At 30.4% G+C, this 22,367-nt stretch overlaps 1 protein-coding gene across 1 annotated transcript; it reads left to right on the top strand.

Moving 5' to 3' along the window:
• The first annotated feature begins 8,381 nt into the window (after positions 1-8,381).
• LOC144572437 (cyclin-D5-2-like) lies at positions 8,382-10,796 on the top strand. Its single transcript, XM_078322020.1, has 5 exons — positions 8,382-8,827; positions 8,953-9,039; positions 9,148-9,439; positions 9,765-9,898; positions 9,995-10,796. Exons 1-5 carry the CDS (start codon positions 8,507-8,509, stop codon positions 10,184-10,186), a joined length of 1,026 nt encoding a protein of 341 aa, XP_078178146.1. The 5' UTR covers positions 8,382-8,506; the 3' UTR covers positions 10,187-10,796.
• The last annotated feature ends 11,571 nt before the right edge of the window (positions 10,797-22,367 follow it).

Consider the following 22,367-nt stretch of genomic DNA (forward strand, 5'->3'; position numbering starts at 1 on the left):
GTAAGTACAAAGAAGTTTACTTCACCTCTTCCTTCACAATCAAACATAACCGTACATTATACAATTGGAGCGCAAATGGACAATATGATGAAAACATGAGCCTTCTCTTTTTGGGCTTCGCCATTAATGATTGCTGAACTTTTATGCTCTATATAACAGTTATCATTGAAATAATTTCACATCGATCCTTTTACCGTCTTATGTCATAGAGGGATGCAATCGAATATAAGGTCTATTAATGGTGACGTGACAATGTCACTGGGGAGGTACAAGTGCAAAAACTGTTATGGACCAGTGCTGTGAAAAATAATATGCCTTGTGCTTCAAATATTATTGTCTAAACCAAAAAGAAAAAGCTTATTAAATGAGAAGAAATCCTAGTTTTTGTGGAGCCTGAGATAATAAAAAATATAATTTGATTGCGTAACATCGCATATGACAATAAATATTAGTCAAATTACAAAATTACAAAAATTTCTCTAGAACAATATGATCGGTGTTTTTATATAAAATGAAAGCTTGTGGTAACTAATTTATTTAAATTTAAGATCATCAAAATTAAATACTAATTTATTAGAGTCTGAGATCATCAAAATCGGAATTCAAATAAAAAAATTATGAACCAAACAACGTCCTGGTAAAAGAATTATGAAAATTTAAGACAGACAAAGATGATAGCGTCCCACATTAAATAAAACACTAACATTTAGCATAATGCATATGTTTTCAAATTCAGGCTATTCAGCTGACAATCTTTTGTTAGCATCATGCATATAATTAATTTCGTTTATTAAGTTATCTTTAGAATAAAAATTCCCCAAGAGATACCAACACAGATATTGAGTGACAATTCCTCTACAGTATCTGGGAGGAGCTGGATCCTTTCGGCACAACACCGCACGATTTGTGACTCGCACCTCATGTTTGCATGGCACATCTTGCGTCCTCTGAGATATCTCACTGCGTGTGTGAAATATAAGATGTGCATGCTATCCCTGAATAGACACCACACACGTCAGTCACGTACGCAGTGAGATATCTCGAGAGCATACGCACTCATAGGCACTCCGGAATCCAGCATGTGGAGTGACGACGTGGGAAAGAATTAATTCTCTACTTGTCATGACTATTGACAATAGTATCTGTACCCGTGTTGTTTCACTGAAACAAGCAAGGGGTCACTCTGTCCCCAATTTGACTTGCACAGTGCCTTCTTTTCTGAGACTTGAGATACTTAAGACTGGCCCCATTTTAAAATGAAATGACATAACATAGACTTCACTCCAAGCCAGCCAATCCCAATACTATATACGGTCCTTCCCATCCTTTTCTTCTTTCTCTTAACCCAAAATTTATATGTAGCAGGTAGACGATGGTAGATGCATAAATAAAAGATTGCAAGTTTGAAAAAACAAACAAAGGAAAATTTAAAAAATAGATTGTGGACTTCATTCTGAACGCTTTCACATGCGTCTGGCATAGAGGACTTTGTCTTCTTTTTTTTTTTTTGTTATAATGCTCTTTCTACACTTAATTTATGCACCTCTCACTGGCATACATGAAAGTATGACTTTGAATGCAACTTGTCAGTAATTGTTATGTGCTTCAAATCTATTGTAATAAATAATCTCTCTTTCCCAAGACTATTTTTCTAAAATTAAATCCATTATGAACTCTAAATGCATGAGTAATATGGTACATGTAAAGTTCTTGTTCCTGTCATATCATATTTAATGATCTGTGCAGTGAAGAACTGCAACACGTGGAAAATTTGATACAGCATAAATTAAGCATTCCCCTAAAATATTATTTTATACAGAGGAGGTTATCAAATGCCTTCATTTTGTCTCTATATTTAAAAACTTTAATAACTCAAAGTTTAACTTAATCATTAAAATAAAACCGTTAGATGTGATATATGTTATTTTCTCTATGTATCTTTAAAAAATTATCACATTTTAATTTTGCTTTTATATGAATCAATAAGCTGAAAAATCAACGTCTATAAATTATCCACATTAGTATACATTTTACAAGCTCAAGATGACAACCAAACCAAAGTTAAAATGTCATATATTTTTTACGCGTGCATAGATAAAATGATATAGTTCATATCCAATGGTTTTATTTTGAATTTTCAGATTTAAATTTTGAGTTATTAAAATTTTTAAAAATGGAGGCACGATGTAGGCATTTGAACCCTCCTCTTTTATATATATCTTAAATAAAAATAGTTGGAGTTTCCAAGTGCCAATGACAGAACTACGAAAAAAAACAATGTAGGAATTTAAATTTACACCGAGTCTACCTAACACTTTCTCCTCAAATTGAGATAGTGGGTCCTACTTTCTTTGATGAAGATAAAAATGGTGGCCCATCTTTCATCGGTGTACTTAGTGAGCTTGGGCCAGGCCCCAACATAAAAAAAGCAACAACATTTATTCAAATCTAGTTCTTTCTATTTCTGCCATTACCTGTAAAAAGTTAATTAATCAGTGACTTTGAAAATAGGACCCCGACTTCAAAAAAAAAAAAAAAATAGGACCCTATCGGTTACCTTTGTTTGCTCTGTCTGTGCATCTATGATGCTCATGATGATGTGTAAAGTTGACATCTAATTCTCCATAAATGAAAAGCTGTTACCTACCGACCATCTTAATAACCATTAGATATTAAAATAAAAATAAACAAGAAAAACATTTGTCTCAAAATTAATAAGAAGTTGCATTCATGAAAAGAAATAGACATGTTTGGGAAATAATAAACGATTCAGAGTTATTTTTAAAAGCATGATATGAAAAATTAGCTATGTAAATTTTGAACCATCAAATAGTTTCTCATGATTAAAAAAAAAAATTGTTGGGGAGAAATATAAAGAGTGTCAAGGAACCACTGAAAATTTGAAAATTTTGTGAGGACATATTTTGAAAAGAAAGAGTTTGTCTGAATAAATTGAAGTACATTAATTTAGGAGATAAATTTGAGGAAGGGTATGGAGAAGGGATTGTTGCAGTACTGTTGGGTGTTAGAAAACACAGACCCTCAATTCATGGAGTCCGCATCGTCTGCATTAACTCAAAAGAGCATCTTTTGAGTTAATACATATCAGCCGTCCGACTGTAAACGGAGCCTATCTGACCTCTGCCTAAAACATGGTGTCTTTAATATTAGTACGAATTTAAATCGCACCAATCTTAAAGCTGATCGGACGGTTCATATGTATTAACTTAAAAGATTCCTTTTTGAGTTAATGCAGAGGATACGAATTCCAATTCATGCATGTGTTCTCAGTCTCTAGTCTCTACTAAAAAAATGTGCTCTCAGTCCAACATTGCGACCCTTTAATGGCCCTGTGTGGGGCCACATCTACTTCCCTCCCATTCCTCTGTTTGTTTTATCCGTGCAAGTTCTAATTGCGTGTTATAATCTCAAACAATAAATTAAAGAAAAGAAACAAAGAGATGTTAAGGAATTTTGTCACATATATGGAAAGAATAAAGAGTTTGACTAGTATAACATCAGTATAATTTCAACATGTATAATACTAACTCTAAAATCTATCAAATTGACTTTGAACGACTAATTCAAACCGTTCAAACCGATTTACATTATGAGTGATGCATTTACATACAAATTTTTTATATTTTTGAGTTATTTTAGTATCAAATCAAGCGGTAAAAATATTGAAAAATTAATGTATTAAAATTAACTTAAAAACTCACACTTTTGACCGCTTAACTTAATACTAAATAAATTCAAAAAGTTATAAATTTTGCATGTAAACTCACAACTAATGAAGTATATCGGTTTGAACGGTTTAGATTCACCGTTTGAAGTCGATTTGATAGGTTTTAGAGTTGGTGTTATACAGGTTGAAATGACACTGATGTTATACTAGCCAAACTCAAGAATAAAAAATCTACTATAGTAGAGGAGGGATCTAATATCAAAGGTTCTGATATTCAATTAATACCAGTAAAAATAAATCTATTTATTATGGATTTGATGATAGTATAATAGTAGATATCGATATTTTGATCCAAATTACATTGGTATATCGTATTGTAATGGGGAAATATGTATGAAGTAACAAAAAACGAATTTCAATCACAAAATATTATATATTTTATTATTTAGTTATTTATTTTTTTAAAGGAAAGATTCAATGTTTTACTCTGCTATATCTTGAAATATTTTTGTCTTTGATTGATTTTACTAAAAAAATTTACCATGAGATAGATTGAAGCTTTCAAATTATTTTAGTAGATGTTACATTTCAAATCAGTAATATTATATACAAAAGATAATATCTTAATGATTTGTGTTAGACGTAATTTCTTTATTAATTTTTTAGCCATTATACCATTTAAAAATCAGAGACATTGGACTCTAGCAGGGTTTAGAACGCCTAATCATCTAGGCATTTATATATATAAAAAAATATATACTTTTTGTTGTCAACAAAGCATAGCTAGGTTTGGCCAGACATCTTTTTAAAGCTGCCATGACAATTATTTTTTTCAAGTGCTGTTAGGACCTAGAGCGATTAAAAAAACTACAAAAAAAAGGAGGACGAAGTACAAATTTGTTAATTGTTCACAAGAAGTCACAAAGTTATATACAAAAATCAAAATTACGGACTTAGTGCAGTGGCATGAGTTCAGTCTCTTAATAGAGAAATTACAAGTTCAATTCTCGAGAATAATATTTAAAAGATGCTGGAGGTGTATTGGGCCCTTATATATATGAGGGATCCAATTACACCCTTTTTTGGTGACACCGGATTACACCATATGTTTACAAAGTTTAAACAGTCAATTCAAACCGTTCAACTTGATGGATATGTTAAAATGTGCTTACAGATTAAATTTTACATTTTTCTGAATTTTTTTTACTATTTATTAAGATGGGTACAAAAATTCAACGGTCTCAATATAACGATTTTGTTAAATACTTAATAAATAGTAAAAAGATTCCAAAAAATGTAAAATTTGATCTGCAAGCACATTTTAACATATCCATTATGTTGAATGGTTTGGATCGACTATTTGAAATTTGAAAACTTTGAAAATGGAGAGTGTAATTCGGTGTCACCAAAAAAGGGTATAATTCGATCCCTCCTCATATATATATATAGGAACCTGCTACGGTGCTACGCGTAGCATAGAGGGCCTCCGTGCAACGGCGAAATATTTGACTTTTCAAAATCCTAACGGTCGATCCGAACCGTTCATCTTGTTCTCCATATTAATATGTGCTTGGAGACCAAATTTTACATTTTTTTACAATTTTTTTAGATTTATTGAAAATCGCAGTTTTTTATGGTCCAGATTTGCTGAAAACAACGATTTTCAATAAATCTAAAAAGATAGTAAAATAATTTCAAAAAATGTAAAATTTGGTCTCCAAACACATATTAATATGGAGAACAAGATAAATGGTTTAGATCGACCGTTAAGATTTTTAAAAATTGAATATTGAGCCATTGCACAGAGGACCTCTATGCTACACGTAGCATGCTAGCATATTTCTATATATATATATATATATATATGAGATGAGCTACGCTACTCCATGGAGTAAAACGCGTTGGTGCTCTATGGCACTATATTTTTTATTTTGAAAATCCAAACAACCGATCTGAACGCTCAACATGATCTCCATATTGAAATGTGCTTGGAGACCAAATTTTACATTTTTTTGAATTTTTTTACTATTTATTAAGCAATTTTGAAAATCGCTGATCCAATGGTCCAGAAATTTTTACTGTTTTTTCACTGTTCACGGCAAAACAATAATTTTTAAAATTGCTTAATAAATAGTAAAAAAATTCCAAAAAATATAAAATTTGGTCTCCAAGCACATTTCAATATGGAGATCACATCTAATGGTCCGGATCGATCATTTGAACTTTCAAAATAAAAATACGGCGTGGAGTACAAACACGTTTTACTCCATGAAGTAGCGTAGCTCATCTCATATATATATATATATAGTAGAACTAGGGTGTTCTTAATTGCTGCAACATTACTTTCTCTTTTACTTCTTCATATACTTTCTAATGATTTGTGTGTGTGTGGTGTGTGTGTATAGTTGGACTACGGTACTTCGCAAAGTAAAGCGAGTATTTCACTTCATGTCTATATTTTTAATTTTAGAGTTTAAAACGTCAATTTGAACCGTTCAAGTTGATCTTCATATGAAATTGTTCTTGAAGATCAAATTTTACAACTTTTAGAATTTTTTTACTATTTTGTTGGAATTTTTAAAATTACTGGTTTTTTATGGTCCACAGTTTTATGAAAATAAGTGATTTTAAAAAATTCAAAAGAATAGTAAAAAAAATTATAAAAATTATAAAAATTATAAAATTTGGTCTCCAAGCACAATTTAATATGGAGATTAATTTGAACAGTTCAGATCGACGTTTTGAACTTTGAAATTTAAGATATAAACGTGAAGTAAAACACTCGCTTTACTCTGTGAAGTAGTGTAACCCAACACACACACATAAATCATTAGAAAGTATTTGAAGAAGTAAAAGAGAAAGTAATGTTGCAGCTATTAAGAAATTAGAGTGAAGATTGATCTTATGGTGGACGCTTTATGCTCCACCTAATAGCGATAACTTATTATTCTAATTATCCCAAACTTAACATACTTTTGACGAAACTTATTACGGTTACGAAATTAAAAATATGCATGCCTTGTTCATAACATGGCAAGAATGTTTTGGCTAGTGTCTAACATGTTCATAATATGTGCATAGAGGGGGGTTCAAATGCCTCTATTTTTTGTGTCTCCATGTCTTATTTTCAAAACGATAATAACTCAAATTTCAATCATAAACCTCAAAATAAAACCGTTAGATGTGATCTATGCTATTTTATCTCTGTGTTCAAAAAAATTATCACATTTCGGTTTTCTTTTTATGTGAATCAATTAGTTAAAAAATCAACGTCTAGAAATTATCCACATTAATACGTTTTTACAAGCTTAATTTCCATGACAATCAAAACAAAGTTTAAATGTCATAATTTTTTACAAGTGGATAAATAAAATGATGTAGATCATATCCAACGGTTTTATTTTGACTTTTGAGTTTTAAATTTTGAGTTCTTAAAGTTTTAAAAATAGAGACACGATAGAGGCACTTGAACCCTCCTCATGTGCATATCATGCGTAACTTTAGGAGGTGTCCGACACTTTTGAGGGCACATGTAATTAATTAGAAAAATCACAAATCTTCAAAATACCCTATTATTAAGCTATAAAATTAATTATATTTTCTTATTTTTTTTAGATTTTTTTCTAGAGTTAAAAAAAAAGTATCATTTAAAAAAAAATTACATATATAGGGCTCAAATATGACGTGTATACGTTCACTGTCATGTTAGAATTAGAACATAATATGTCAACATAAGATGTGTCAAGATTCATATCGTGTCGTTCGTGTCTTCTATGTCAAATTTCAACATATAAAATGTAATAAGATAAAAATGAATCGTATCAAGTTATGTCACGGCAGTGGACAAAATTTTTATTTCGATTTTACTTCGATTTCTTTTTTGTATAATACAGCTAGTTGTAGTGTGTGCTATAATTTTTCTGTACGAAATTTAGATATGTTACCGGTGTAACAATTCAATTTAATTTATTAATTGTTTATTATTAGACGCGTAACGGAACTTCAAACTCTAATAGTATTTTTTTTCTTTTTCGCATCATGTCAGATTTATGCAAAAGCAACAATAATCACGTCTCTGCTGGTATTTACACGAACAAGTTGATAAACAACTACAAGTCGGAGCACTGGTGTCGACTAACAATCCCCTCTCTTTCGGTTTTTGAAATGGTGCTAACTCAGACATCAGATTTTTGATCTATTCAATAAAATCAAAATTTTGTTTCCCAATCTTTTTTCTATCTAGTCTGAAACTGAGCAATACATGTATATATAATATATTGCAACCATTTAAATTGCATCTAATCAGATTCACTTATCCAAATGTGATTAGATGAGATAAAAGAGAACAAATTTTCAGACCCATCACATAAGCGGCCCAATATATTAATCCATATATATAATTTTATAATTTCAGCAATTAACTATTAATTATACTCCAAAATATTTTGACACGTAGGATATTTCTAACATTTTCATGTGTCAAATATTACACAACCTTTCTTTATTTAAATATTTATTATTATTTTCTAAAAAAATTTAAGTTTAATTCATTAAATTGAAAAGTTTGGAAAAAAAGCTACTCAATTTTGCAAAGATTTCACAAAAAGAAAAAAAAGGAAGAAAGTACAAGAATCAAACCTATCCACGCTCTCCTAGATTTTATATATTTCCCTCCATCTATACCCACCAGCTCACAATCTCTCTCTCTCTCTCCCCTCTCCATTTCATCTCTAGATGGATTGCTCATCTCCCTCTCCATCTATCCACTTCTCCCAATAAAACCCAAAACCCACAAACACATCACAAAATAGCACTCCAATGGGCAAACGAGATAAACAAATGGAAGATGGTACTCCAAGTTCTTTCTCTATCTCCAATCTGATGTGCCAAGAGGATAGCACCGATCTAGACTTTAACATAGAATCAGAAAGTCATAGAAAAATATGTCTCTCATCCCTCAGAGATGAAGGCTTCTCTGAAACTGAGGAAAAATACATAGAGACACTGGTGTCTAAGGAAATGAACTTCGGTATCATGTACCGGCCTTGCTCGTCTTCTTGTTACGATGATAATTTATCCGTTGTTATTGATGATTGGTTTAAATCTGTTCGATATGATGCCGTTCAATGGATTCTAAGAGTAAGCTATATATTTTTGTAGAACATTTTTTTTAAGAAAAAAGACGAGATTGTGATCTTATTAATAATGCAATGCTTTGAAAAGTTGTTTTAGTTTATATTTTGCCTTCTTTTTTGGATTATCAGACAAGCATCTATTTTGGGATGGGTTTTCAAACATCGTACTTGGCAGTGACATATTTCGATCGCTTCTCGCTCCGACGAGTCTTTGATGTGAGAAATATATTCCTCAAACTAAACTAAACAAAAATAAAATGAATATATCTCCCTCTCCATTTACGAGCTCTAAATCTTTTTCATCTTTGTATTTGTAACCATCAGAAAGAAAAACCATGGGCAGCACGGTTGCTATCGATCGCGTGTTTGTCTCTGGCAGCAAAAATGGAAGAATACAGAGCACCAAATTTATCAGAGTACAGAAGCGATGGATGCGAGTTTAGTGCCGATTCAATCCAACGAATGGAACTTCTTGTTTTGAGCACGCTAGATTGGCGCATGAGTTGCATCTCACCGTTTGACTATATAAGATTTTTCGCGTCACAGTTCGATCATGATCATGGATCAGATGGTCTGATGATCAGAGCCGTTCAATTTGTTCTCTCATCCCTTGCAGGTACATTTGCTTTTTCATGTGCGCTCTTAGTCATCCTTCAAGTTCTTTATTGGATGATTTATTTGTGTCCATTCGTTTAGGTGCTCTTTACAGTATTCTAATATAAAGGCCGAACACATTTTTTTTTTTTTTTTTTTTTTGTAAAATAAAATATCATATTTTACTCTTAACGTGATTTTAGCAGGACTGGACTTGTCATGTGTTTGTTTATATAATAAATGGCTCAAAGGGTTCTGTTGCTATTTGCAGGAAAATTTATAAATTTTGTTTAAAAAATCTTCGAATAGTATTTGGTAACAATTTAATAATTTTCTTATTAATGCAGGGAGTAGTGTTTTGGATTATAGGCCGTCAACAGTAGCTACAGCTGCTATATTAGCTGCCTCAAATGAAAGATTAACGAAGGAATTAGTGGAATCAAAGATTAATAATCTTTCCCTATCTGGCTACATAGAGAAGGTATATATTTCACTTATCCTTTTTTTTCCCTTTAACAATAGAATAAAGAACTTTTCATATTATTTCAGAATCAATAATAGTGTTTGTCTTTTACAGGAGCATGTGTATGCTTGTTATCATGCCATGAATCAGGGGTCAGAAAGGAGTCTGAAATGTTCAAAAAGATTGGCATCTCCAATCTCAAACTCAAATATACATGACACTATTGAAGGAATAGACATTAACATAAATACCCCTTCTCTTTCTTCCAATAAAAGGATAAGGCTGCATTTGCCAACTATCCACTAAAAAAAGCACCTTGACATCTTTTTTATCATATGTCTATGGGGCTTGTGTTTTTGTATTTTATTTTGCTTCTTAGTTTTTTTTTAGAGAAAGAGCAGAGAGGGTTACTGGTCTTTTCTTATTTTTTGATTGGTTTGTCATATTATTGGTTTTGTGTTTCTTTATTTTTTTGAGTGCATTTTAAGAGAAAAATAAATAAAATATATATGGTAAGAGATGAGTCCCCAAGAGACCAAATTGTGGAGATTGTTTCTGCATGGCATTTGTCGTCTAGAGGCCTGTATCCCTGTTGTCGTCTAGAGAATTTGGATTTACTATCAACTTATATGGTTGAGCCCAAAAAATATTGCTAAGTACCATTAGCTGACAAAAAATAAATTTTGGAAAGTGGTCACAAAAGGTGGGGCTCACTTGGGGGAAGTGGATTGGAGATGGTTATCTTTGGCATCCAGTCTAGAGAGAGATATATAGTCTGAGTAACTGCAGTGCACTTTAGGTTTGATTGCAATTGGTCAGCTTTGTAAAGTTATAATTGTGTGTAAGTGTAATTGGTTTTTATTTTATTTTTCCCTTACCTTTTTCTGTTATTTTGGAAATGAAATGAGCTTGCATTTGTTGGTGTGTGCATCACTTTTATCAGAGCAGTGCCAAACTTTTCAGATGGAATCATAGAATCCTATGTAACATTTTTTACATTTCACTCTTTGCTCTAGATGAAATCATAAAAACCTTTGAAGCTTGCTGAGTAATCAGTCTCATGCTGTTACTTAGAAGTTTCTTTTGCAGTACAAACCAGAAACCGTCTCCAATAGTTTAACAAGTTGAATCACTGCTTTTAATTTAAAAGGCCATATTTACAACAAAAAATCATCCAGTACCAAATTAGTTTCATCTGCAGTACACAAAAAAATAATTTTTCATGTTGTTTGATAATAAGTTTATGTGTACTAATAATTTCAAAAACAGTGATTTTGTATCTATTTTAAAAAATAGTAAAAAGTTTTCAAAAATTATAAAATCTCATTTTCAAACAACATGAGGGTTCAAATGCCTCCATTTTTTGTGCCTCCATCATGTCTCCATTTTTAAAAACTTAAATAACTCAAAGTTTAAAACTTAAATGTCAAAATAAAACCGTTAGATGTTATCTATGTTATTTTTTCTATGTGCCCATAAAAAATTATCACATTTTAATTTTATTTTTATTTGAATCAATAAGTTAAAAAATCAACGTATAGAAATTATCTACATTAGTATACATTTTTACAAGTTCAAGATGACAACCAAAACAAAGTTGAAATGCTATAATTTTTTACACATGCATAGATAAAATGATGTAGTTCATATCCAACGGTTTTATTTTGAATTTTAAGATTTAAATTTTGAGTTATTAAAGCTTTTAAAAATGGAGGCATGATGGAGGCACACAAAAATGGAGGCATTTGAACCCTCCTCTTCAAACATATTTTAATATGAATCGTATTGAGTGGTTTGGATCGACAATTTAAACTTTAAAAATGAAGATATGAAAAGCATGAGTTATTGGAATCCTTCTCAAAATGAGCAGTTGAAGATTGCATACTTCTTAATTGGCACGGCCAGTCAATTTCTAAATTGAATCAAAAATTTGATATACAATATTATTTAAACTACAGGACGCAAATAAAAGTAAGGCTTGGTTATAATGAGAAGAAATTTAGTGTACAATTTTATGTTCTAAACAGCTCAACCTTAAATTGTATTAATTAGTTCAATAATCAAATTCAAACGACTAATTCGGATAAGCATCGATCTTCATCATCAGCATCACAAACTGATGTGCATATATTATTGATTGTTACACAAATTAATACTAACAAATTTGGATAGTTTCGTTTGTGATCCCAATTTGTCAATTATCGATTACTGAGAGAATTATAGTGAGCAATAATTAACCTGTGAAACTAAAAATTTTATATAATAACAACATGCATGCATGTAGATCAAGTTCATCAAATAATCTCCCATGCTCATTCAGAAAACAAAACAAAAAAAAACAATTAAAGATATTCAATATTTTTTCTTGAGAAAACTTTCAATAGTTTTAACATAATTAAATTCTCTACCTGACAGAATTCCAGTGATAAGGTATGGATATTGTATATAATAAAAGCACGGACTAGACTCTGATTTTTCTTAATTATTAATTAATGGAGATGTAGATTGATCCCGCTTCCCCGGCCTATTCACAATCATTTTTCGACACGTGGTAAGGTGTGAACCGGGTCGAATAAGTATACGCTAAAATAAGTGGCCACTTACTATAAGATAATATTAATATGAGATCAAAGCAAAAAAGAAAAAAAATATTAATATGAGATTATAAGACAAAGCTCTGGCTGCACCACTTACTATATGCAGGTCTTACCTTACCTCGCCTTACAGCTGGTAAAAAGGTTTTTCACTTCTTTTTTGACAGTGCACTGGCACGGAGCTATGAACCCTGTTATATTCCTTGTATAGTCAATGTTTGAAACGGGTCATTTATATTGAGCAGTTGTGTTCGTTGCACAAAATTCACAGAGAATATAGATAGAATAATATATTTCAAATGTGACATGAAATGAGCAAGGACTTTCTTAGAGCCACTAACGCTTGTGCCTAATCTTTTGTGCATGCATGTGGAATCTGTGGGTTATTTGCCCTTTTCACAAGAGGGTATTTTTCTTTTCCTTTCTTGAAGTGTGCGAAAATATTATGGGGCCAACACTGATTTTTTATTTTATTTTTTTTGCTTTTGAAGCTTTGCAAATACGGGTCGGGTGCAGATGAAACCTTTTATCCGTTATTATTTTATTCGGCAAGATGAATATTATATTTTATTAACATAACACATAACAAAATAAGGATAAGAATAAGAAAAAAGAAGTCGTTAGCTTATCTAATAAAAGTGTGGTTAGAGTTTTTCCCGTACCTATTACCTAAGAACAAATTAATGAATATAAAATTATATATGATTATTTTTGTATTTGTACATGTAACAATATAACAATGTAATTTTTATCATTATAGTTATGATGAGATTGATTTTATATTTTATGATATTATGTATATAAGTGTTTAAAGTAATATATTTAAGGTTTCTTATATTTTTTTATGATATTAACTTATTCGATAGTTAATTTTAACGGATAAGATTTTTACTAAACAAGTAAAGATAAGATATGGATAAAACTAATTTTACACTGATAAGGTACAAAAATACCACCACTCAATTTATAATGTAGCAATTGACACTCCTATTGGCAAAAGTGATCTAGGTTTCAAGTATTTGGTATGTGTAAAAGATAAGTCATAATAACAAAAAATATGATATGACTAAATAGTTATTAACATTATAAAAAAAAATTGTACACATGCTTTATGTAGGTTTATATCAAATTTGACATTATTTAACATTAAGCAATATAAATAAATTAAAGGTTCAATTTTAAATACACTGTATGCATGATCAAATAGTGTACAAACCTCGTGAAATTTAATGCATGAAATATCTAATTTATAAAGAATTTATATACAGTTCTAATTCTTTATTAACAAAAATGGTTGAGGCACTAGTTTAATTCTTAAAAAATTAAAATTGTAGGACAAAATTATTGATATCAAAAGTGATGTCAGACATGACTATTATTATATTGTTTTTTAAATGAAAATTTGGAACAAGTCTTTTAGGCCCTGTTCTGCTGCAAATTGCGAGTTACTGTTCACGTGGGAAAAAAAATTACTCAGATTGAATTTTTTTTCTCACGTGAACAGTAAATTTCAGTTCAAAAATTTCCTATTCCTATTCCCATTCCCACTGTGCAGTTGAACAGGACCTTAATTTGAAATGTTCATAATTAATTATTCAACCAATTTTCGAACAATGTCGTCTCCTTACTAAACAAAATATCGGTTATCTACTACTATTAATCATGATCTGAACAGAAACTAAACCATAAAATTCCTTAGAGATTCTACCCATAATAATTCTGCACAATATCTAAAAACAAGAATACAAGTATTATCTCTTATTAGTATCACAAATAAACAATAATTTCATAACAAATCAAAGACTACTTGGGACAATTGAGCAAATTAAACCATCATAACATCGATATCTTTCATGCATGGAAATAAGTCTAATTTTATTCAGCTCTTCTTAACACGGAAAAGTGAGACTTAACATATATATGATATCTGATGTCTACCTCTGAGTCCTTGTTCTCTGTCAAATCTGATATCTGATTCTTTTTTTTTAACAACTTTATCGTTATCATCGTATACAGAGATGGACTACGATGGGTTAGGAAGTAAGAATCTTATTTTACTTAATATTTATATTTTCGTTTTGAAGTTTAGATAATTGTTTTAAATTATTTAAAATGATCTCAATGTTAAAATGTGCAAAATGTGCTTGGAGATCAAATTATATATTTTTCTTTTAATTTCTTTAGATATGTAGAAAATCTATCGATTCAGAAGATTCTGGATCATCACAAAACATCATTTTTTCTACTTATCTAAAAGAATAGCAAAGAAGATTAAAAAGCATGTAAAATTTGATTTTCAAAAATATTTTCTTATAGATACCATATTAAGTGGTTTAAATCACTTGTTTACTTTAAAACTGAGATAATTGATGACTTCACAAAGCACGTAGCTTCACAGCCCTCACTCCAGTTAACTGTAGTGGTCAATTAATATATCCTTAGTCATATATGAATGACAGAAACATATGAATAGAGTCGCATCTAAACCCCTCTTAACGGAAATAAAAGCAAATTGTTAATAGTGATTACAAATTGCATTAAGATGGCGTACATGGCGTGTTTACTTTGTTTGTGAGCAGCGTGCTTGGTATCAACCAGATTAGAGCGGAGTAGGTCTGATGTTCGTCGGATCTACTTTAGATATAATGAGTTTTAAAATCGTTCAACCTGTCACTTTAAAATCTGTGTTATGCTTTAATATTTGTGTATATCCGTTTCAATTTCGTGCGCATGTATCTTAAAACAGATCGGACAGTCTAGAAGTCCATTAAACCTAAAGTAGATTCGATGGACATCAATTTCCATGGGCACGGAACTATTAACACAACAATTTCAAATTTTTAAATTTTATAGACAATTTTGTCCTCTATATATTTTTTTCAAATGCTATTTTTGATAAAGGTGATTATGTAATCTTCTAGAATGAGGACCATTTATAAATTATTATATATTCTTCATTGTTAGATTCTCATCTGATTTGAAATAACAACAAAAAAGAAATATTAATCCATACATATCTGGTTGTACTGAACATCAATGATTTTAACTTTTGTAAAACATGTATGTCGGTACTTTTTGTTTCAATATATTTAGTTGATTGGTACGAGAAATATGAAAAAATAAATTACTACATGATATATCATTTTTTGTTTAACAAATTCAAATTACTTTGTTTATTTTTAACAACTGAATATATATACAAATTTAAAATAACACACCACTTAAAAAAAAATAGAATAAAAGCATAAAATTATTACTGCTAAGCAAATCTTATTTTGTTGTACACATTTCCTGTAATGCAAATTTAGAAACTTTAAAAAAGTAGCGATTTAACTGACTGGTGTAGTGGTGTCAAATGTGTTTTTTTTAGAGGCTAGGTATTGGCTACGCGTGACTGGTGTCAAATGTCAATATCTTATCGAGCAGCATAGCATCTGCAATTTGGTCGATAGATTGCTTCGTTTACTTGTCACTCTCTCGGTTAATTTCTACAACCAGTGGTAAGCCCACAATTTTTGCTTTGAAGTATACATTAATGGCGTGTTCGGCTTCGTTACTGTTCGCGTGGGAAAAAAAAATTCAGTTCAACTGAATTTTTTCCCACAGAAATAGTAAAAAACAGTTTAATTCCTATGCTTATATCCATTTCCGATAGTGGACCGAACAGGTCCTAAAGATGAAATTTCTGAGAAATACAACAATGATATGACAATAAATTTCAAGAATTTGAAGAAAATCATAATAGACCTGTGTAGAAAGCAATTGTTTTTTTGTACTTCTATCTTAGTATTTTCAAGCTATATTTTGTTCTGATTTATATATTTTATTTTTATGATGAATTGATATGTAGTATTGGTGTCCTATACGTGGTGAAACCGAAATGTTTATTAATAGCATTAAAAAAAAAAACCAAAACACTCTAAAATGAGAGAATTTCACATTTACTCGGGCCACTAAGTCAATCTGCAGCTAATTTATGGGAGGCAGGAGGCTGCAGATTGGCTTGGCGGCCCCCTAAAAGCCCAAAAAATGCACTGTAATATTGAATATATTTAAGTTTTGAGAGACATCTAAGTCAATCTGCTCCCTCTTCTCCCCCTAAATGAGTCGCAGATTGGCTTAACGGCCCAGGTAAATATGGAATTTTCTCATTTTAATTGGGATTTTGGTTTATTTTTTTCTTTAAAAGAGTATAAATAAAAATTTCTTGTGGACCTTTTTTTATATATAATTATAGAAGTTATATTATAAGAGTTGGGCACTTGTACGCGAAATTGTGTTTTATGAAATAAAGATTATGTTTAACTTTATGTTCATATTTTTGTTCCAAAGTCAAAATAGTTGATTTGAACCGTTCAACATGATATTTATATTAAAATATATTTGAAAATCAAATTTTACATTTTTAAGAATTTTTTTACTTTATGTTTAGTTAGATAGAAAATTCATTGATCAAAAGATTCTGAACCATAAAGAAAACATTTATTTTCTACATTTCTAAGAAGTAAGTAAACTATAAATTTTGATCTCCAAACACATTTTAATATATAGATCATGTTGAACGATTTAAATTAACTATTTGAACTGTGAAAATAAAAAAAACAGAGGTGAAGTAAAATATATCTCTTACTTCATGAAGCACAATAACTCAACAAATACTGTAATTGTAAATTTTAAAAATCCATATTATTAGTTCTAGCCTTCCAAAATTTATTTTAATGTTCATAAATTAAATGAACCCATTCATATTTTGTATCTATGACATTTCACATAAAAATATTGTCTTTTTTTCTGTATCAAAAATTAACTCTTAATATAAAAACATCTCCATCGATGATAGAAGTTATCTGATCACATCCGCAATATTAGTATATAAGGTAATAACTAAATGACAAATCTCAGCTATGATCTTGACCAGTGTTGTGAGCTTGCGATAATATGTGCATGTAAATTTAGTTACATTTAAGAGTAGAGATGCCTTTTTTTTTTTTTTCCCTCTCATGATGAGCTTGTTCAGTATAAAAGAATTGTAATGGAATATGGAAAAAGTGTGAAATTGTAATGAAATAGTAGTCGAATGTGATTAGAATTGAACATAATAGAGAAAAAAAAATGAAAAAAAAATGAAATTGTGAATATGCAATCAAACTCTCCTCTTTTACACATTTTAGCACCTTTCTATTCCATCCCACTACTCAACAGGAGATGTGGAATTGAGAAAGAATGTCATTTTCACGGGTTAGAATTGGCTCAATTTCACTCTTCTACTATTCTAAACGTGTCAAACATAATTGAAATTGCATGGAATAGAAACCAGTATTTGACGCATTTCACGCATTTGACGAATGAGCCCATGGAAATCAGTATTGCAAGCTTCATTGTTTTTATCATAGTTTGAATTCATTATTTTTAGAATATTCGTTCAATAACTTGACAGTCAATATCAAGTCTTCCCTTGAGTAAAGGTTGGAGGTCAAAACAGACAATCAAGTGTTTATAAAATTATGTTCCATCTTATGTCAAATTCTGACTTCGATCTTGTCAAATTATTTATTACCGACAGTTATATAATTAATTATAAATAATAGATTAAGCTATGATTGTAACATGAATTACATAGAGTGGTAATATTAATTATCAACTATAGGAAAATAAAATTGCCTGTTCCAGAGTACACTGCTGTTGGAAACTTGGAATTACTCGTGATTAAAATAACTAATCCCTGTCTATCACTTGAGATAACAGCATTATACAGTTAAGCACCTTTTTAATACAAAATAGCATTGGATTAGCCTAGGTAAGATAAAAATAGAGAGAGAGCTTTAGCAAAGATGCATATGAGATGGTTTAATTAAATGCAGTTGCAAGCGTCCATGCAGTCAAACAAAGCTTGAAGACAAAGTTAGGTAAAATTGCTGGTTCAAAGGTAAACCGCCTTGAAGTTAGTGGCACCCCTCTCTCTCTCTTTCTTACTGCACTCTGGTCTCTGGTTGGCCCGATACAAGACTGATAGTGTGAGAGAGACCGATGATTAAAGAAAAGCAAGGGGTGGCAGTTTGAAATTTATACAAAGATATTAGTTATGTTCAAAGAGAGGTGAGACAAAGATTATCCTCTGTAATTTCTATCTATTCCAAACATGCGCAATTCATAATCTAACTTGCTCAATAACGCTAGATAACTTATATCTAATCTCAAAACAATTGAAGCATCTCACTATTATTCGTCAAGTAGGCTCATGAAACAATGCTGATAAGCATATAGTTGGCATTATAAATGTCAAGGCGGAATGAGTCTTTTTCAAATTATAAAGATCAATCACACAAATTTTTCCAGAGTTAAATGAAATTCAATTTTACAGCACCAACAATATTTTACTCTCTTTTTCAAATTCCTTTCACCTATTCTTTCGATGTCGATATGCTATGAGAATATGGATAAAGGTGCAGAGAATTACTGGGGTAAAACTACTACTAATAAAAGAGGGAGTGCATGAAACTTGGACTGTGTCAATGGCACACCTCAAGGCGTTGGGGCCTATCAAATATCACCTAAGCCAACTTTGGTTCATGTGTACATGCTGGTACATTTGGCTGCAACGTAACAATTGGATTTTCAAAGGGATACTGGTACCACCAGAAGTGGTTGCAGACAGGGTCATTCTGACTGGTAGGATGTGGAATAGATTTTGCTGAGATAGAAAACATGTGATGCTACTAATAGTTAGGATGAAATGAATGTAAGTAGTTTACCTAACACTCCCTTAGGAAGATGTAAATATTTATTTTCAGTTCAATAAAATTTTATGGTTGGCAGCCGCTGCTAACCACTCAAAAAACAATATTTTACTCTAAACTACATAAAATTATACAGAAGTGAAATTTTTGAAAATCAATAGGAATCAATTAACCCTTATTCACTATACATATTGTTATATATTGAAGTGTTATATATTAGTAGTTGATAAATAGTAAAAAAAAACATAAAATTTGATATTCAATACTTTATTTTAACGTACAAGAATAACGTACAAAAAATTGAATTCAATATTATCTGCAATTGGAAGAAAAAGGAGAGGAAATGAGTGGGAGGTGGGTTGCTTCAGTTGGGGGGATGTGCCCCATGGGTACAGACTACAGAGGACCAGAGCCCAGAGGCAAGAGCATCTCATCTCCCCATGGAAAACAGTAATCTAAAGAGAGGGCGAGACTGCCAAAATAAAAGTAAAAAATAAAAATGAGGTATGTGTCATCCAGCTAGCTCTGACCCGGTCAAACAAACATTTGTTTTATGAGCCCGTGGTGAATCATGATCTGTCTTTTTGTGCTCAGAGTTGGGATGATTATCGAGTTCATAACCATTGTTAAAAGATTGGGGTTTTGCTAAACTGGCAAGTTATCAGATTTGTGAATGATATGTATTTTGTTCATGTTTCAATCCTGCCCAAATAAAAGTATCGTCTTGCAAATAATTAATTTGCTATTTCAATATGCAAATTTATTAATTGTGACATTGTATATGTACTTTGACTATCAAAATAATGTGTTAAACAACGACAGAATGCAGTGCAATTTGTAGTGCAAGATGACATAACTTTGTGTTAGCCACAAAAATTATCTGTACTTGCACCATCCTTTGCATTAATTCTGACTAGGTTTGAAATGGATTAGATATTATCTGTCTATATTTGTATATGTATCTGAAAATTAAATACGAATATTCGATATTGAATATGAATATAGATACGGATAAAATTTAAATTTAATTATCAGCATTCAAAGTATATACCATGTAGTTGAATATATATTATGAAAAAATTTATGTTATTCACCCAAAAACGAATATTCAATCCGTTTCTGTATCCGAAAAATAAAAACGGATACATATATAATGAGTCTGGCTATTGTCATAACATTGTAATTTCAGCCCAAGTTATAACGAGTTAGTTTTCGCCATTTTAAAGTCCAAATAGTTAATCTGAACCGCTCAACATGATCTTCATATTAAAATGTGCATGTTGATCAAATATTCTATTTTTTGTAAACTTTTTACTATTTTTAAGATAGGTACAAAATCACTGTTTTGGATGATCGAGAATTATCTGAAAACAATGATTTTGTACCTATCTTAAAAAATAGTAAAAATAATTTGATCTCCAAGCACATTTTTAATAAGAAGATTATGTTAGAATAATTTAAATCAACTGTTTGAACTTTGAAATCACAAAAATTAACTTGTTATAACTTAAGCTAAAATTATAACATTATGACATTAATCAGACTTCATATATTATACCAGTATCTTATCCGTATTTGATCCGTTTGCATCCCTAATTGTAACTATTTCTTTCTTCCAGTAAGATATTTAAAAAAAAAAAAAAATAGAGGTCATCATGTCCATATTTAATTGATGAAGGTGTTACAAAAGTTTTGTAACAACACAAAGTTATTTCTCTACCAGTAAAATATTGAAACTTATTTTCAAATAATTATACTATAGGTAAATTTAAGAATGTTAAGTTCCCATATAAAAACCACAAAAAAGTATCATTATAGATCTATGTTAATTTAAATATGACTTGTTTGAAATTTGATTAATTCCATAATTACTGCCGCGATCTGTCAGATACCATTAAATACTTAATTTTCAGTTTTAATATTTTTTTTTTTTCTAGAATGACCAGACTGAACTGGAATCGAATCGGAACAAATAGACATTACATTCAGATGATAGACAAGTTTCTTTGTACGTCAATAGTTTTTTACAGCAATTATAAAATTATCAAAAATAAATGTATAACAAATAATAGATATATACTCTTTCGAGGGTTCAAATGTCTTCATTTTTTGTGCCTCCATCATATCTCCATTTTTTAAAACTTAAAAGTTAAAATAAAACCGTTAGATGTAATCTATGTTATTTTCTCTATATGTTTATAAAAAATTATCACATTTCAATTTTGTTTTTATGTGAATCAATAAGTTGAAAAATCAACGTTTAGAAATTATCCGCATTAGTATATTTTTCACAAGCTCTTAACAACAACTAAAATAAAATTGAAATTTCATAATTTTTTATGAGCAAGTAGAGAAAATGATCTAGATCATATCCAACGGTTTTATTTTGACTTTTAAATTTTGAGTTATTAAAGTTAAAATTTCAAACAAGGTTTGGTGATGCTTGCTTCGGCGTCCCAAATCATTTCCTCCAGGAAACCTCGAGATTGAGATTGTTGTACAGAGCATGGGTCTTGCATTTTTTATTCCCCGTGATATATTATATATATATAAGTATATAACATAAAATATTAAAAGAATCAGAAACAGAGTAAGAAATGAAGATCATTGACTGAAAATTAATAGGTTACCGAGTACAGATCTGTTATTCCATCGGACCACAAATTACTAGGCGACATTTTAAACTTGGAATTGTTGATCTGATTTATCTCGGTATTAGAAAACAATACCGTCACACTCTGTATGTGATACTGGTCGTCTTATTTAAAGTTTAAACTCAGGCTTTGTTTGCTTAATTCAAGTACAAATACGGTTGACCTTGAACGGAACTTCAAAAAAAAAAGGAGAAAAAAAGAAGAGAAAATAATGCTATCTAGTATTGTTACTATTCAAGTCTACAAGGCTATTAATTACCGCGATATGTTGGAAGAAACGGTGATTCAGCAGCGAATTTTGACTTGAATTGATGTATCGTTTGCTAATTAAATAGGGCAGATCTGAGACCTTGCATGAACTTGGGAATTTTTTTTCCTTTAAATATTTTGTTAATCGCAACTAGAAAGTTATCTAGCGGGTTCTATTCGATGTTCTTCACTGTGATCGGTTAAAACTTAAGATAATTTACCTCTATTTTTACATATCATATTAATTATTTCC

This window comes from Carex rostrata, chromosome 20 (genome assembly GCF_964058835.1).
Source record: "Carex rostrata chromosome 20, lpCarRost1.2, whole genome shotgun sequence".
NCBI classification, from domain to species: Eukaryota; Viridiplantae; Streptophyta; class Magnoliopsida; order Poales; family Cyperaceae; genus Carex; species Carex rostrata.